Genomic DNA, 18,872 nt, shown 5'->3' with positions numbered 1-18,872 from the left:
CATTGATTCCTACATACTTGCATATTGCACTTGTTATATTACTTTATATTGACACTATCCATGAGATATACATGTTATAAGTTGAAAGCAACCGCTGAAACTTAATCTTCCTTTGTGTTGCTTCAATACCTTTACTTTGATTTATTGCTTTATGAGTTAACTCTTATGCAAGACTTATTGATGCTTGTCTTGAAGTACTATTCATGAAAAGTCTTTGCTTTATGATTCATTTGTTTACTCATGTCATTACCATTGTTTTGATCGCTGCATTCATTACATATGTTTACAATAGTATGATCAAGATTATGATGGATGTCACTCCAGAAATTATCCTTGTTATCGTTTACCTGCTCGGGACGAGCAGAACTAAGCTTGGGGATGCTGATACGTCTCCGACGTATCGATAATTTCTTATGTTCCATGCTACATTATTGATGATATCTACATGTTTTATGCACATTATATGTCATATTTACGCATTTTCCGGCACTAACCTATTAACAAGATGCCGAAGAGCCGATTCTTGTTTCTGTTTGTTTTTGGTTTCAGAAATCCTAGTAAGGAAATATTCTCGGAATTGGACGAAATCAACGCCCAGGGTCCTATTTTTGCACGAAGCTTCCAGAAGGCCGAAGGGGAAAGGAAGTGGGGCCACGAGGCGCCGCCACACTAGGGCGGCGCGGCCCAGGCCCTGGCCGCGCCGGCCTGGTGTGTGGGGCCCTCGTGTGGCCCCCCGCGTTGCCCTTCCGCCTACTTAAAGTCTTCGTCGCGAAACCCTCTGTACCGAGAGCCACGATACGGAAAACCTTCCAGAGACGCCGCCGCCGCGAATCCCATCTCGGGGGATTCAGGAGATCGCCTCCAGCACCCTGCCGGAGAGGGGAATCATCTCCCGGAGGACTCTTCATCGCCATGATCGCCTCCGGAGTGATGAGTGAGTAGTTCACCCCTGGACTATGGGTCCATAGCAGTAGCTAGATGGTCGTCTTCTCCTTATGTGCTTCATTGTTGGATCTTGTGAGCTGCCTAACATGATCAAGATCATCTATCTGTAATACTATATGTTGTGTTTGTCGGGATCCGATGGATAGAGAATACTATGTTATGGTGATTATCAATCTATTACCTATGTGTTGTTTATGATCTTGCATGCTCTCCGTTATTAGTAGAGGCTCTGGCCAAGTTTTTGCTCTTAACTCCAAGAGGGAGTATTTATGCTCGATAGTGGGTTCATGCCTCCATTAAATCTGGGACAGTGACAGAAAGTTCTAAGGTTGTGGATGTGATGTTGCCACTAGGGATAAAACATTGATGCTATGTCTAAGGATGTAGTTGTTGATTACATTACGCACCATACTTAATGCAATTGTCTGTTGCTTGCAACTTAATACTGGAAGGGGTTCGGATGATAACCTGAAGGTGGACTTTTTAGGCATAGATGCATGCTGGATAGCGGTCTATGTACTTTGTCGTAATGCCCTGATTAAATCTCACTATATTTATCATATCATGTATATGCATTGCTATGCCCTTTTCTATTTGTCAATTGCCCGACTGTAATTTGTTCACCCAACATGCTTTTATCTTATGGGAGAGACACCTCTAGTGAACTGTGGACCCCGGTCCTATTCTTTACATAGCATACAATCTACTGCAATACTTGTTTTACTGTTTTCTTCGCAAACAATCATCTTCCACACAATACGGTTAATCATTTGTTACAGCAAGCCGGTGAGATTGACAAACCTCACTGTTTCGTTGGGGCAAAGTACTTTGGTTGTGTTGTGCAGGTTCCACGTTGGCGCCGGAATCCCTGGTGTTGCGCCGCATCACATTTCGCCACCATCAACCTTCAACGTGCTTCTTGACTCCTACTGGTCCGATTAAACCTTGGTTTCTTACTAAGGGAAACTTGCCACTGTGCGCATCATACCTTCCTCTTGGGGTTCCCAACGGACGTGTACATCTACGCGCATCAGAGGTCAGGTCTCTGACGGAAGCTCAGAGTCTCTCTACTGAGCCGCTACTTCGCTCAAAGGGTGAAGCGCGGCAGTACAGGTCTGGCCAGCGGCGGATTGATACCACCGAGGCGGACGAGCAGTTCATGGCACAGTGGCGCAGAGACAATCCTGGAGCCGTCGAGGCAGAGCGCGCATTCTGGAAGGACAAGCAGACGTACAGGAGAGAGAGGAGGGCGGGAAAGCGGCAGAGGAAGGCCGAGGTTGAAGCAGAGTACGCCAAAGGAGAGGCGTCGACATGGGGGGAGGATGATGAACGGTGGTCGTGGAACCTCACAACCACCGCTTCAGAGGACACCCCCAGCGAGGATGAAGATTTCGACTTCTGATTAATATGTGTGTGTGTCGAGTCCGTGTGTCTAACGGGTCATGCGTCAACCCAGTGTTAAGTGCTTTGTTCGTGTGTGGGTGTAGTTCTTTAAATGTTTTGGTTTGTGTGTGGGTCTAGTTCTTTAAGTGTTTTGGTTCCTGTGTGGGTGTAGTTCTTTAAGTGTTTTGGTTCCTGTGTGTGGGTGTAGTTCTTTAAGTGTTACGGTTCGTGTGTGGGTCTTAAGTTCTTAAATGTATCACTTTTGTGCATGCCATGCCATGTGGACACACACAAGTTTTGGGGCCATTCACCCCCTCTGAGGCTCGATTTCTGACAAAACCCTAGTTATGTTGACCGCGCGGTCTACCCCTTTGACTGCATCCCATCGGGGGTCCCCCGGTGGGCATATGCCTCCATTTTAGCTTGGTTAGGTCATAGGTACATGTGGTAACAAGGATCATCCCATATGATCCCAAGTTTCTCTCCGGTTCACCTCCGAGGGAGTTCCCCCCTATACATCCAGAATCTGCCTAAGTGTAGGAACCCCCTGTCCGAGAAACCGGACACACCTTGGGGGGTAGCCTTGGATATAAAACCTTCTCAAATCACGTTTGTGCATGCCATGTGGACACACACAAGTTTTCCAGCAATTTCGGCACTCCGGTGGTCTGTATCTTGGAAAACCCTAGGGCGGGGACCTCGCAGATCTACCCCTATAGCTTTCTCCGTGCGAGGGTTTACCAGTGGACTTTTTTATTTGTTTTGCTTTGTTTACGACATATGTACATGGAAACCATAGGTTGGGCATACTTTACCATAAAATAGGCTCCGTTTGAGCCGTGGCGGGAGTTTCCACATATAGATCCTGGATTTTACCAAGTGCTAGCCCATGCATGCGGAAATCGTCAACGCCGGGTACAGGCAAGGTTAGCCAAACCCTAGGGCGGGGACCCCGCAGATCTACCCCTAGGGTTAGGGTTAGGGATAGGATCCGGGTGAGGTTTAGGGTTATCAAAATGTTCGCAAAATAGAAAGTTGGCCCGCAGAAGCAGGAAACCCTAGGGCGGGAATGGCCTCGGTTAGGGTTAGGGTTGGAGTTAGGGTTAGCAATGGAATTGTTCCTAAATGTTTAAGGACATATGTACATCGATAGCAGAAGTTGGGCCTAGTGGCTCCGGTTGACCCGTCTGCGAAGAGCGTCACCCGTGGGACCTACATATATACCATCTACGAATTCTTAAAAAATAGAACCTTTTTTACATAATTCACACTAGTAAATAAATAATAGAAACATAATATAAAGTAATATGAGAGAGGGAAAAAAGAAAAAAAAACTATATGCCGAGGGTGGCCGTCGCCATAGGGGGGCCATGCCCTATGCCGAGGGTAGCCCTCGGCGTCTTACCTGACGCCGTGAGCGCGCCGTCGCGTTGCGGATGGAGCAGCAGCTACGCTGGTGCCTACGCCGAGGGCCAGGTAGACGCCGACGGCTGCCCTCGCCGTAGCAACCTCTACGCCGACGAGCGTCTTCCGGCGCTGCCCCGGCGAGGCCGTACGCCGACGGCCCCGATAAAAAGCCCTCGGCGTAGGGTTTGGCCGTCGGCGTATCCCGCCATTGCTGTAGTGCACATCGGCTATTGCTTCTGGGCCCACAAAATGAATTTGAAGAGATGGACTGTCTCTCTTTATATAGGTGGATGAGGGGCATCAACTTTGAGGAGGAATATCCCAGTCTTGACCTATCCAAGTCCCAATATACTTTCAGATATATTAACTAGTTACGGTGTAACCTTGGATGAGTTCAAGGCACACCTTCCGGTATGAGGGCACATAATATTCTCATGTTCTAAGGACTTATGCATATGATAACAACGTGATGATTTTATGGTAACAACACATAACGAAAACATCTTGTAGCATATCATAGAAACGTACCAATTTTTTGTTATTTATTTTTTCTTCAGTGCCTAATGGCTCACATCCTGTCCCGCTAGCGTGCTAGAATCGGCACATTCGCACGACTTCGGTCCAGTTTTTTTTTAAAAAAAATAACTCGGCATACAAAAGAAGAGGTGTTACGACCCAAGTGTCCTAATCGATCAAATATCTCGATCAAATATCGGCATACAAAAGAAGGAAAGACATGTTAGAACCCAGGTCTCAGGGACGAGAACTTACAAAAATGGAAAAAGGGGAAGAAGAGAAGAAACTCATAGACCAGAGAAAAGAATCCTACAAGAGATGGCATGGAGCGTGACATCAATCAGTTTTCTCGTACGCGTCTCCGTCCGCGACGGCGCTTCGGCAGCAATCATACGCGTGCACTCTCCCGCTGTGTCGGTGGATAAACAAGTAATGTTGAATTTAGAGCCAGATGTGCTAGGAGTGACACGTCTGCAGTTCACTTGGACAGTTTAAGATCATGTGAATTTCCCAGGAAAATGGCGTCCCTCCTCCTCCGCGTGGAAACTTGCACACGCTATTTGAAGAGAACACGGGCTTGCATTTGGGATATCAATGTTGCTGGTAAATTTGGGGACTGTGTTTTTGTTTGCTCTATTATCATATCATCTTTCTAGACTGCATCAGGGACGTCATCGACTATGGTTAACAACAAAATGGCCATGGGTGCAAGGGACGAGAATTTTCACATGAAAAAAAGGAAAGGAACGAGAAGAAAAGAAACTCAGGACGAGATGGACGAAAAGAATCTCAGGAGCAGAGAGAAGCATGGCGCCATGGCGGGCAGGGCACCACCATGGTTTTCTGGTACGTGTCTCGTCGACTATGTTGCGGCGGCGTTGAAACCACGAACGAATCAAACAAACAAACAAACAAACAAATAAACAAAAAGAGCCCGCGCTTTCCGGCCGCCCACCGCTCGGAGGGAGGCGAGCTAGCGAAGTAGTGAAATGGCGACGACTTGACTGGGTGTCAGTCGTCTCCGTCGAGCTCTACCAACTACAGTACATCGATACGCGCATGGAGGAGAGAGACAACATCATTCCCAATCCACCTCCACGTCGTGCTCTACGTCTCAATGGCGGACCATGCATAAAACCCAGGGGCCGAGGCAGCCGAACCGCCCCGATTCGTCTTCCTCTTTCCTCTTCTTCCCCGACCAGAGAACCATCTTCTTCCCTTCCCGGCCCGACCGAGATAGTACTCGGTAGCAGACCTAGAGAGGAAAGATCCGTTGCTGCCATGACGCCGCCCAAGAGGGACCTGGCCCTGACGGGAGCCGGCGCAGGGGCAGGTCGGGAGGCGGCGAAGCGCCGCCTGCGCTTGGGGGTCTTCACCGGAGCCTCCGCCTCCGCCTCCGCCGCCGGCTGGCCGGTGACCCCCGCGTCGCCGGGGAAGCGGATGATGCGGCGTAGCGTGCTCGTCGTGCTCTTTCTTCTGCGAATGTGCGCGCCTCCAGGCTCCATCCCCATCTACCCGCTTCTCCATCCATCGGGTCAGGTGTACCCCGAGCTCTGTTTCTTGGTTTCTGATTCTTCTGTACCTGCAAATCGCAGGAACGATACTAGCATGACGATGTCGCAAAGGATCTCCCAGTCCCAGATTGTCCGCATGGTGAGCTAGCAATCTTCGGATCATCGAATCCATGCGAGAACTTCGTTCTGGTTTTAGTTTAACTCATTTTGGCTGGATTTTGTCGACCAGTAATTCACCTGCCGCCAATGAAATTTAACGACTGCCTGTCGATTTTGTTCTGTGTATTTATTTTGTTTATTCCTTTATGCATGTGTAGCTTCAGAAGCTCCAAAAGGATCAAGCTCTTATGATGAGGTAAGGAGCCTTTCTCTGGCTGTTCTTGCAGACTTTTGTTTCAAAAAGATATAGCAAGTGTTGTTGTTATTAAACATCTATTAGCTTTATATATCCGGTAATCTGCGAAATTTACGCACTCCAGGTCGGCCTCAAGGCAAAGCTTCATTTTCTTTGTTCCGGTTAGATTGTACTGTATTTCTCGAATCTTCTGTTACAGTTAATTCTAAAACATGCGATGGAAATACCATTCACTCAAGTTTAAAAAATACGCTCTTTACACCTCCCATGATACCATGATACCATTTATCAAAATTCAAATTTATAAGTATTAAAAAGATACCAAAATAAATTTCTGGGTGTTCACAATGTGTGTTCACATTCTCTTGAATTTTCATAACCAAACAAATACACAAGGAAAAACATAAAAGACAAATTTATATGTGAATAGTGTTATTTTATATTTTTGTCTTTTTTGCAACACTATTCAATTTTGGATTTATATTTTCAATTTCTCTGCGTGTATTTCAAATTTGGTTCGGTAAGTTCTAGGAACACATGTCTTGTGAACTTCCGCAAAGTTATTTCGTTTTTTAACTTGCAAATTTAAATTTTAAAGAGTGGTATCATGGTATCGTATTGGGTGTGGTGTCACTAGATATACTCTCCCGGACCGTCCTCGAAATCTCAATCTTGTGTTTAACCTACATCTTGCGTCTAGTCTATTTTGGCTACCCGCGGTGTCTTTATATATTAGGTGAGGTTACAAGAGTTTAATTACATCCTTTCAAGTTTCAACACGTAATCTACCGCATAATTACAAGTCCAATTGTAGCACTATCCGTACACATATTCGACACATGCCGCAACAGATAGGTATATCCTTTTTGTGTCTTGATGTATTCACATGGTTTCCTCAACTTGTTTAATTCTTCTTTTCAGTGATAATATTCAAGCTTTGCATTTTGCTTTGTTTATTTATTGTTTGTAAACAAAACACTTAACTGTCGTTTCTTTTCTACTGTCTCAGCAAATTTGAGAGCAAATTGGAGAGCAAATTGGACAAGATGGATGGCAGATTGGAAAACTTAGAGGAGAAGATGGAGGGTGTCATCCTTGAAGTGGTAAGATTGATATACTTGTAAATTAACTTATTCAAACGTTCATCCTTATTTCATAGAATTATTGTTGCCGACGGTGCATTTGTCATGTAAAAATTGCAGAAGAAATCGTCTCGTTTGCTCTCCAATCGACATACTGATCAACAGCCGAGGTAACAGATCTGTCATTGCGCTTGGTCGGTAGTTTTCATTTCCGTAATTTACAGCACCTATCTGATGTTTCTCTAGTGGAACAAAGTAGTATGGATGTTAAGTTCAAATATCACCAATCGAATAATCTTCAATCATGTGTTTATCACCATTCATCTTTCTCTTCAGACAGGAGCCGTATCAGGAGAGTGGCACTGCGAGTGGATCGAACGCCAGAAACACTCACCTGCGTTTCCTGAATGGCCCGAACCTGAAGACTCCAATTTACACAGAGAAGAAAATCACATCCGAGAGCAATTCAGCTATCAGGATTGGCATCTTTGATGCTGATAACAAAATGATCAGGGAAGGCCCGCTCTCCAAGGTAAAAGTCGAGATGCTGGTCCTCCGTGGTGACTTCTGCAGCGACGGTCGTGAGAGCTGGACCGAAGAGGAGTTCAACAGCCACGTGGTGCAAGGCCGGCACGGACAAGGGTTTGTGTTGGGGGGTGATTGCAGTGTGTGGTTGAACAATGGGGAGGCCTCCTTCGGCGGCACTGTCCGTTTCAAAGAAGGTTCATCTAGAACTCGTAGTAGGAAATTCATTGTTGCAGCAAGAGTATGCATTGATGGAAAGGTCGCTGATCGAGTTCGTGAAGCTGTCATGAAGCCGGTGACCGTGCTGGATCGCAGGAATGAAGGTACACATATATAGGGCTGATGTGATCGGTCAGATTGCTTGCTGCTGCTAGTTAGCATGCATGTTCTTTTGTTGCTATTGGACTCATGTTAGAGTTTTCATTTTAATCTTTGTTTCCTTCAGCAAATGAGAAGAGGCACCCTCCAGAACTGGACGATGAAGTGTACCGTCTGGAAGAAATCTCCAAAGATGGAACTTACCGCAAGAGGCTGAATGATGCTCAAATCTACACAGTGCGGGACTTCTTGAAGGCTTTGAATAAAGATGCAAACAAGCTCCGTGGAGAAGTATAAAATTTCGCCTGGCGTATTTTTCTTTTTTGTCAGTTGAGATGCTATTTTCTTACGATGAATAATGCTGCCGTCGCCATTTCTGACATGCATACAGATACTCCGGATCAAGAGGCACAGTAGCTCTTGGGAGAAAATGGTTAAGCATGCCAGGGAGTGCTGTCTCACGGACATGCATGATCTCAAAGCATATCAGAATATAGAGGGAAACGTGGTGATCTTCCTCAACTGTGTGCATGATCTCGTTGGAGCAAAATTTGATGGTGTCTACACTGCACAGGAGAATTTTGATCCGGCTAAGAAGGTACATTCTCATAGATCATATTTAAATATTCTGAATTTTTCAGAAGTCGAACGAGTTGAAGATAATTTTCTCCTCGCAGGCTCTAGCGTATGAGTTGAAGGAGTGTGCGCGCGATCAATTGGACAGCCTTCCGTTTAACTATGTGATGAATGGCCACCTTCCTGAGCAAGTTCCCTCTAGCACACGCTCTTCTTTGGGTGCAGCCATTCTTGCGCCGGATGAGGCACTCGAAGGTTGGTTACATATATGTTTTCTAACCCTTTCAATGTTTTGATCTTTCTGAATTCTGGCTTTGAGATGTCCTGAACCCTCGAGCTTGAATCTGTCGTTTCGAGAACCACAGTACACGGAAATCAGTTGTATGATGGGATGATCAATCATGTCGTTCATGGTGATCAGAACACAGTTAACACACAATATTACAACCAAGGTAGTTGTTGCTTCTTCTTCCCCTCTTATCTCTTTATCCTCTGTGTTTCTTATAATTTCAGTGACTTCTCTTTGCTCCAAAAAAAAATGTTTGGCCTCGTTTCAGGTGAAGGAATTCCACCACTTAGTCAGCAGCAGCCTATTGCTTTTTCCACACCTCCGCAGTGGGATGGTGAACTGCTAGACTGGATCTTGGAAGGTGAGAAATTGATGTCTGCCACGAAGCGAGTAGGCTAAAGAGCAAAGCTGATTTTTTTCGACAAAAGAGCAAAACTGATGCATGCGAACATCCATTTTGCTCTCCTTCCAGGACCAGGTCAAGCGTGCATCCATAGCCAGATGCAAGTTCCCATGCCCATGGATGGTGGCAGTGCCATGGAGGCATCAACCTCTGTCCAAAATAGCGTTCTGCAGCAACCTTCTGTCACTGAACCATCGACATGGCATGGTGATCGTCTCCCTGGAGCGGAGCCTAGCGACTACCCGTTTCAAGGACCAGGTTATGAACGCTTTTAGCAATCATGCACATTTTGGGGCTCAGTTTAGGGCGTGTACCATCATGGTTTTGTGCCATTGTAACTTACTTCCTTCATCCCACAGTATAAGACATTTTGGCAATCTGTTTTAGCTTGTCGAAACATTTTGCATTATGCTCCCTTCTTTTTATAAATTTCTTTGATTCTGTAAACTTTGTACAATGATGTTGTACGAGGTGCGTGATGCAGCTTAAACGACACAGCTCGTTGGTCACATTCACCTACCGATGTAAAATTGACGTGTGTATGTTTATGAATGTCTACAAGTGTAAAGCACCAGACTGAAACTGTTGGCTGGGAGAAGAAAAACTTTGAATGTCAAATTATCGAAACAAGTTATCATCTATTTCACCACAGTTTCGCATGCGAGCATATCATGCTAATAAAATGGGCCAAGTCAAACTTTGCTTGTACACAGACAGTGTACCTTCAATGAAAAATCGACTAGTGTTCAGCATGGTAATCTCAGAACAAGCATTGTATGACGACGATCAGCTTAGCTACTTCCTACGAAAAGGCGAATATCTCAGCTTAGGTAAATCCCGGTACATGACCGTATGATGGAAACTGCGTCATCAATAAGCAGATGTTTGAACTGCACAAGTACATGGCGATATCCATCTGGAGCAATAACACAATAGAATCCCCCTTAAACGGAATGGCCCCAAGTATCTGAGAAAAACGTCCACGAATAATCAAGTTTCAGAACGCAGTACCTGGTGGTGTGCAAATGACACTACTCAGAAGCTCCAGCACCACCATTGGAGATATTTGCAAGTGCTCTTACGTGTTCAGTCGCTGCCAATATCAGACCTGTATAGAAATCACAGTGCAGTTATATCACGACGATACACCAGAACAGGGGCAAGACCATGGTACTGTATTCATGGGAGAACAATTCACAGACGAACATCAATGCATAACTAATAGGCACACCTGTAAATGGAGGCGACGGTCTTCGAGGCCTTGACTTGAACTCTGGATGATACTGAACACCTATGTAAAATGGGTGGTCTTGTAGCTCTACGATCTGATCGTAGGTGAAAGCAGATTCAGACTTGAACTGAAAAAATCAAGAAAAGTATGAAATGAGATGTTTGATTGGTACCTCCATCCTGTTTCCACTTTCATCGCAACCAACAAACTGGAGGCCTGCCTTCTCAAGCATAGGAACAAAGGTAGGATTGACCTATTTAAAAAGGAAGAGATTTTGATCACTTCAAATCATAAAGTGATTTCGGTATAATGGACACGTAAATAACAGATTTAATAACTATAAGTCATGGCAAACCTCATATCTGTGACGATGGCGCTCATCTACATGTGGAGGACTTCCATACCTGATATTTGCATTTAGGTCCAAGTTAGACGGTGCAATAAGAATAGTAATAAGGCCCAAGTATATAACTAGGAGATCTTCAATAATGACTTGCGTCATATTACAACATGCAAAACAATATAAGTCTGTTTCAAATTATAAGATGTTCTAGCTTTTTCTGAATGTATGTATCTAGACGCATTTCAGTGTGTCCATTCAATGATTTCAGTCCGTATGTATTCCACGTTGAAAAATCCAAAACATCTTATAATTTGGAATGGATGGAGTATCATGGAAGGGAGAGAAAATCTCCAGATAGTGGTTAACGGAAGCTCCTGACAACAAGCTGCGCAGACAGTACATTTTCATGGTTGTAGCAGTGGAATGTTCCAAACAAAATAACATTCAAAAGCTCCAAACATATATGTCAACTAACAAGAGATACAAAATCCTTACAGTTTTGATGTAAGACAGTCTGGTTTGCGGAAGAATGTTCTCCGGCAGCCCAACCTCATCGTGTTTCCCATGTGTGTTTTTGATACCTATACAGTAAATTGTCAAAGCGTTAAATGGAGATCATTTCCTTGTCTTGCACATAAATGGACAAGAAAGTACCTCAGGCATGTACATAACAACACGATCTGGTGTGTCTGTGTTGAACTCTTCACTGTCTGCATCTCCCAGGCCCAGAACCTATACCATTATCCGTAAACATCTTGGTCCATAAAGATTAGCTGATCCGCAAATAATAAAAGGAAGAGTACGCACATGTCTAGACATCTCAATCACTGATATCTGCATTCCCAAGCATATGCCAAGGTACGGAACTTTGTTCTCACGAGCATATTTTGCAGCCAATATCATCCCAGATATTCCACGGTCTCCAAATCCTCCAGGTATCAAAATGCATGAGGAGTCCTGAAATTTGCAGCATTAAGAAATATTAACTTTTAAGACCTATTTTACATGACCACAAAAGGAACCAAAGACAATTAGCATACTCACCTTAAGAGTTTCCCAAGATTTGGCATGGGCATCTGGTGCCTGTACAAAAAGTATATCGCATTAATATAAAGAAAAATATGTCAGAACAAGGCACACAGACAACAATAACACAATGAGCAAGCACAGCATCATAGAATTGCTATAGTGACCACTGATACTAAATGCACTACAGATGCTGTCATTGCAAATAAAATGATCTTAGATGGCAAGCATGTTGAGATAGTAGCCTAGCATACAGACACAACAATATCTACAGCACTGAGATACTAATAGGCACCAAAGATAAAACATATCCCCAGTTGTCTTGGAGTGAATAATTAATACTCCCACTAGCCAGTAGTTTAACGGCAACCAGACCCTCATGGCCTCATGGGATAACATGGGCATTGCCACTCCCTTCACAGCATTCAACGATAGGTTCACCCTACAGGGGCACTCTTACAGGTCTACCATTCCCTTTGGAGGGATGATAGGCTGATGTTTTACATCTCCTGAAGACATCCAAGCAGGATAAGTAAGGTGTCAAGTGGAATCCCGCCAATATCCCACTTGTAGTTCATTTGGGGATTTTAGTTCAAATTCTGGTCCAAAATTTTGAACTAGAAATCTCCAAATGAACTACAAGTGGGATATTGGCAGGATCCGACTTACATCCTTAGGGATAAGGTGTCAATGCCTCCAGAAGCAGGAGTAAACCTCCCAGGATAATCTGTACAGCCCGCGAGACAACCCACACATCAGTGACCAACTGTTAGGTGGGTTCCCATGGGATGTCTTAATCACCCCACAGATAATGTGTTCAGATCATTTGCGCTGCACAGAGCTATGAACATACCATATATGGAATGCAACTCACAACTGTAACCCCCTTTCTCTTGATGATACAAGACAGCATAAACTGCTAAAGCTCTCGTCCCATCAGGCCCTCGCAGACAAAGATGCCTCCCTCAGTCAGAGCTACAGAGCACACTAGCAGAAGTAGGGTGACTTCCCTTCCACACAGACTTGTGCAAACCCTTGTGTCATTTTTGTTCGCACGGACGCCGACAGATGGAAGGACATACAAAAGATCTATTTGGGCTACTGTTCTGGTACTGTAGCGGATCTATGAAATGAATAACGGGTTGCTAATGACTTACACTTGTTGCAGCTGCATCTTCAAGATCTGAAGCTGCAACCCACTGGATAGAAGGTTTCAGTGAACATGCGACACTGGAATGTAGAAGAGCCTGTAATAAAATGAGACATGCGTACACGAATTAAAACATGTTTGTATCCATATAATAAATGAGACAAAAAAAACTAGTACTAGAAAGAAAATAAAAGTTCAGAACATCAGTTGCGTAACTGTGTAACTACTAGTAAATTAGTAATTGATTGTTTTTACATGAGGCACCCATGGAGATAGCACTCAATGAATAGTTACTGCTCAGTAGGCACAAGCACAAATCCTAGTTATTGGACTATTTTGATCATTGGAAGCTTAATTGAACAGTATAGCACAGACTTTGTATGAGAAATCCTGTATGAAACTAGTAAAGACATTTTTATATATTCAAAAATGATTCCTGACCCACCTTCACCACTGACAAGTAAGAATCTGTCAGATTATTGTACTTCCCAACCAAAGCAATTTTAACCTGCATGACCTCAATATTCGTCAAAAAACCATCTGCGCCAGGAAATTGATAAAGAGTCAAGAGCTGTATAAACAATACTTACAGAGTTGCTGAGGTTATCATATGACTCGGCCATCTGCGTCCAATCTCGTAATTCAGGCGGTCCAGCGGACCTATAAAATCAAAACATGATGGCTTTAAGATATACCATAATCCATAATGTCAAATATGAAACTGGTAATGCCCCAAAAGCAAGATAATATGTTACCATCTCAACTAAAAAATTGCAAACCAATCAAAAATGAACAAACCTTTTTCAACATAAAACAAGAAGACATAAGATATATCAGAAAATGGGATCTGCAAGCTAATTATGCATGGAATGTTGACAGCGCACATATTTTAGGAAGGTATATGAGTAATCAGAAAACTATAAAACTTCATACATGCAATCTTAAAGAAAATTTTCCAACATTCATAAGCATTGATTTTCATTAACTGTCTGGCTCACCTGGCAAGGTTTAGTTGTTTGATTATAGCATCATGCGCCTTTTGGTTCTGGAAAACAGCACTGTCAAAAATCTTGGACCAGAGCAATGACTTGATACAATTCATACCAATTCAATAGGTTCCTCTAAATGGTCAACGCTAAGCCTTAAGCTAAAGTAGAAACTCACTCTAAGAATAAGGGGAACATGCCATATATTTGGAACATCGTGGATGTCAAGTATATTCTCAACCTGAATAATACAAGATAGAGTGTAAATAACAAAACACTGTGAATAGAATGGCATTTTTCCAATTTGTTATGATGAAAGCATACCGGTACATGACAAAATTGTGAAAGCTTCTCCTTTACGGATCCTATTAGTGGCTGAAAATTTAATTAAACATATATCAGATTGCAGGTAAGAAATAATGCCAGCAAAGACAAAAAAAAAGGTGAATAACGACAGCAGCAAAAGCATTCAGCAAGTGGTATATGGGATAAGCAGAGGAAGATTAGAAGGGCTGCTTGAAAACAGCTCCTTATTGAACGAAAAAGATAGTCATATTCAACAGCAAACAAGCTATAACTAGTATTTGTGTCTTTGAGAATGATATTGACGCCATTAAAATCAGTGATATCAATGTGGGAGACGACACATCTCAATAGCACATGCTACATTCTTCACATTACCTGTGCTGATCGGCATGCTAGAAGATCAGGAGTCAGACCCAAGGCCCTTAATTCCCGTACACTGTGCTGTGTTGGCTTAGTTTTCTACAAAAAATGGAAATAGGAATGTTATTATATGCCAGTCCTGAAAGAAGGCTGGAACGCAAGATTAACTCTAAGTCAGTGTAGCTGTGATAAGAATAATCATGATTGAAGAAAGGGAGAATTCTTTACTTGCTCACCAACTACACCCAATACTGGAATAAGGCTCACATGTATGAGGCAGAAATTGTCCTTACCTACAAAATATACAAGAAGGATGAGTGACATGTCCAAGTATGACCACTAGCAAGTAAAAAAAATGATGCGTGACTTCATAGCATATTGTGTGTGAATGCTATGGCCTGAGTTGGGTCAGAGGAGTAGCTGTGATTGGTGGGAGGCCTTGGCACCACAGGTCTGAGCTTGATGAAGAGTCATGATGGTGATGGTGATTAGCATAGAAGAAGTGTGAAGGAGACAGGGCACATGATGCATGAAACACTGGTTAAAACAATAACGGATTTGGAAGATGGGAATAACTAATTACTTTCCCTTTATTGTGATACTAGCAAACTTACAATTGGGGATAGCATCCCACTACCCAATCTATCCTTTCCGAATGAAAAATCCTTTATCTGAGGTTTCCTTATTCAAACTCCCCTTAACTTATCTTGAATTCTATATAGCCCTATCTTGCAGGAAAAGGAAACTAACAAATCCTACTATTTGTGTGGTAGCCATAAGTAGTCTCCACATGACAGTTGATGTCCACTTAAGCATAAAACTGGAAGGCAGTGTAGACAAATTAGTGTATGTAGTATATACTAATGGTTCAATCAGCCACAGAACATGAGGGGGGCTAGGTGAAATGGTACTAGCCACAGAACCCTAGGAAACCGACACACTTCTCAGCAGCAATGGATATGAAAATTGAAATTGCAACGAGAAAATCCAACTGTACCAAGAGAAAATGACAACTGGCGTAGAGCTTCAATAAATGGCATTGATTCAATATCACCTGAAACAAGCAATAAATCAACTTCATTTCTGCAAGAGTAACAACAAGAGTACTATACCATAAAATGTCCCAGAACCCTACCTACAGTGCCTCCCAATTCAATAACACAAACATCAGCTGGACGAGCCTGCCCATCCACAGGAACAGAGGACACTGATTGTATCCAGTTTTTTATTTCATCAGTTACATGAGGAACAACCTGAATAGATTATAATTGTAAGAGTTTCATAGTTTGTCGTATGGGGATTTCGTGACTATAGCAATGAATGACGCAAGGGAATTACCTGGACCGTCTTTCCAAGATAGTCACCCTTTCTCTCCTTCTCAATGACAGACTGAAAAAAAGGCATCCACTGTTTACAAGCTCAAGTAACAACCAGCAAGCATTTTCCTGGTGGCGATGCTCACCTGATAAATCTTTCCAGTGGTAATGTTATTTTCCCTCGTCAGAGTGACATCCAGGAAACGCTCATAATTTCCTAAATCCAGGTCTACCTATAAATTTCAAACGTCAGGCACAAGATAGCACAAAACACTGAAATTGTAATGTTACAAATTTATATGTGACACAAGAGGGCATACCTCTCCACCATCGTCAAGCACAAATACTTCACCATGCTCAAAGGGAGACATAGTCCCAGCATCTGTATTTAAGTATGGATCTACAAAACCAGGAAATGTATGATATTAATACTATTGAAAGATCCAAACCGTGGCACCTACAAACTTGCTGACCTCTGCACATGGGAGCTGCAAGTATAGCAAAATCAGCCCAACCAAGACAAGAAAAATGCACTCAGAAGCTGAAACATCGACCGCAGTGTACCAGAGCCTATCTACCCACCATGCACCATCCCAATTCTAATAGTACTAAAACATAACTTAGAATCACATGTTTATCCCTAATGATCTGACTTGGACCAATAGCTCGCCCTAACCCAAAAAGGTGCCACCTTTTAAACAACCAAAAGTTACAACAAACTAGTGGTGAGTAGTGACTAATGACGGCCTTCAGAACTTACACATCAGTTACTCCGTGGGGCATCATAAGCTACCGAATACCGATTACCCCGGATTATCCCGAAAGACGAAGCCTTTGCACACCAAATAACCATGACAAGTAGGCATCAATTATAACTACCTAGAACGCCCAAAAGGAGCAACCTTTTATCTAATTTTTTAATTTGTTTTCAACCATGAACAAGGAAACGAACGCCTCTTGGGGCGGTAGTGGAGGCGGTATCGCCCGGCTTGGGGCGGGAGGCGGGCGGGAGAGGGGCGAGAGGCTAGCGGCGGGCGGTGGCGCTGGCGCCCGGCGGTAGGGGGCGGTACCGCCCGCCTATAGCCCGCGTTGGAGGCGAGAGCGGGGCGAGAGGGAGGCGATAGCGGTGCTAGTGGGGGCGGTAGGGAGGCGGGAGGGAGGCGGTAGAGAGGAGAGAGAAGTGAGAGTGGGGACTATAGCCCATGCATTGGCAAGATGGGGTGAGAGTAGGGTGAGAGTGGGATGAGAGTGAGAGAAAAGCTGACGTGGCGGGGCGGGAGTCGGGCGGTGCATTGGCACCAGCCTTACCACCCAATCTCCAACAAGCTCTTCTGACATCCAAATTGGGGAAATAATAATATTGTCACCAAATCATGGAAAGGCGCACAAAAGATGCGGCATTTTCACCGGCCGAGTCTGACCAGGAGCACAAGGAAGCGGCATTCCCGCCCAAGGTCGCAAGATTTTCTAGGGTTGGTACTCTAAATGCACAAATAAGAAGCTCGCAGCGAGATGTCCACCAGTAGACGAGGAAAGGCCCCGCGTACCGACGCCAATTTCTCCGCGCTTCTCGAGAACCCCAGCACGAGACCCCAGCCATGAATCGCGCAAAGCGGGAAGTGAGAAAACATGGAGGGGGAGGGGAAGAGGGAGGGGGAGCGGACCGATCTTGATGCAGGTGACGCGGAGGCCGCAGGACTTGAGGACGACGCCTACGCTGCTGGCAGTGACGCCCTTGCCGAGGCCGCTGACGACCCCGCCGGTAATCAGCACGTATTTGGTCGCCGGCCGCCCCTCCTCCGCCGCCGCCGCCATGGTCGGCGGCAAAGGGAGAGCGCGGGAGGTTGGGTTGGCCTGGACGGAGTATATTCCGGGAGAGTTGGAGAGGCGGAGACGGGAAGACGCTGCTCTGGTGGCGAACTGGCAACTGGAGTTGTTGCTGTTGCTCCTCCTCTGTTTCTTGTGCGGCTGGCTTTGCAGTGCTCTGCTGGCAAAGCCCACGTACTCCATCTTTGGTCTGTGTAGGAAGATTCTTTGTGTGATCTCGATCGAAACAAGTCTATATAATACATATCGGGCCATGGGTAGCCCGGCCCGCCAGTTCGGATAGTCCGAACATGCGAAATAGGGAGGTGGCTAGGCCCGCTGGCCCAACGGGTTTCAAGCTTTTTGCCCAGGCCAGACATGTGCCTAGTTTTTTAGCGTCGGGCTTTTCTCAGCCCGGCCCAAAGAATGCTCGGGTATCTAAAGGTATAATTGCTCCACCCCCATGGGCTTCTCACAGCGTTTTCAGCTTCTCAGCCGTTGGATTCTTTTGTCTGGGCAATCTGGTTCGTTGGATCTTGGTCAAGAGAGAGGCTGCTGGTTGGTGGGCTGATTTTCACAGCTAGCAAAAAACATGCAACGTCGGTGTGCTACCCGCATCAGGCTGCGTCTGGGCCCGACAACCGCGCGGACCCGCCTGTCGGTTGCTGCGGGCGAAAGCACGTTCGGTGGATCACGTTTTTCCTCAGAACGAGCGCATCTGGTTGGTTGGACCGTGCACATGGGCGTTTGACAGCGCTAGCTGTAGCCATGGAACGGCCGTGTCGTACCCACCTTACCCTGATCGTGGGCCCCACCCTCATCCGGGCCCAACTGTCGGCGGCTGTGGGTAGGATTTGTTCTGGTCGAGTTTTTTTTTTGTTCTGGTCGAGTTTGATGTCGACCCCTTCCAAATATCTCCACTACCGGGGGTAAGTTGGAGATTTCCTCACGCGCCGTTTCGGCCGGTGGGTGCGCTCGTCCCGTTGTCGCCGCCGCATTTGTCCACGGAGGAACTTTGCCTGGGAGAAAGCTCCC

General features: G+C 44.9%; 2 protein-coding genes across 2 annotated transcripts; one reads left to right on the top strand and one right to left on the bottom strand.

Annotated features, from left to right (window-relative positions):
• The first annotated feature begins 5,517 nt into the window (after positions 1-5,517).
• LOC127299284 (calmodulin-binding protein 60 C) lies at positions 5,518-9,722 on the top strand. The gene is made up of 12 exons (XM_071819895.1): positions 5,518-5,735; positions 5,847-5,904; positions 6,083-6,120; positions 7,130-7,223; positions 7,323-7,372; positions 7,539-8,050; positions 8,173-8,336; positions 8,437-8,643; positions 8,723-8,876; positions 8,987-9,073; positions 9,179-9,271; positions 9,389-9,722. The coding sequence occupies exons 1-12, from the start codon at positions 5,533-5,535 to the stop codon at positions 9,586-9,588; spliced, it is 1,860 nt and encodes a 619-aa protein (XP_071675996.1). The 5' UTR covers positions 5,518-5,532; the 3' UTR covers positions 9,589-9,722.
• Positions 9,723-9,903: 181 nt separating this feature from the next.
• LOC127299285 (uncharacterized) lies at positions 9,904-18,051 on the bottom strand. The gene is made up of 23 exons (XM_051329230.2): positions 17,696-18,051; positions 16,352-16,431; positions 16,178-16,264; positions 16,054-16,104; positions 15,851-15,968; positions 15,713-15,769; positions 14,944-15,008; positions 14,731-14,814; positions 14,374-14,424; positions 14,228-14,290; positions 14,062-14,108; positions 13,654-13,723; positions 13,509-13,571; positions 13,071-13,160; positions 11,932-11,970; positions 11,695-11,844; positions 11,542-11,619; positions 11,383-11,468; positions 10,900-10,948; positions 10,717-10,797; positions 10,545-10,638; positions 10,325-10,421; positions 9,904-10,229 (listed from the first exon to the last, which is right to left on the bottom strand). The coding sequence occupies exons 1-22, from the start codon at positions 18,039-18,041 to the stop codon at positions 10,345-10,347; spliced, it is 1,926 nt and encodes a 641-aa protein (XP_051185190.1). The 5' UTR covers positions 18,042-18,051; the 3' UTR covers positions 9,904-10,229; positions 10,325-10,344.
• Between the last annotated feature and the right edge of the window lie 821 nt (positions 18,052-18,872).

This window comes from Lolium perenne, chromosome 5 (genome assembly GCF_019359855.2).
Source record: "Lolium perenne isolate Kyuss_39 chromosome 5, Kyuss_2.0, whole genome shotgun sequence".
Taxonomy (NCBI): Eukaryota; Viridiplantae; Streptophyta; class Magnoliopsida; order Poales; family Poaceae; genus Lolium; species Lolium perenne.
Note: the sequence above shows the minus strand (reverse complement) of the source record. Positions and strands in the feature narration are given on the sequence as shown.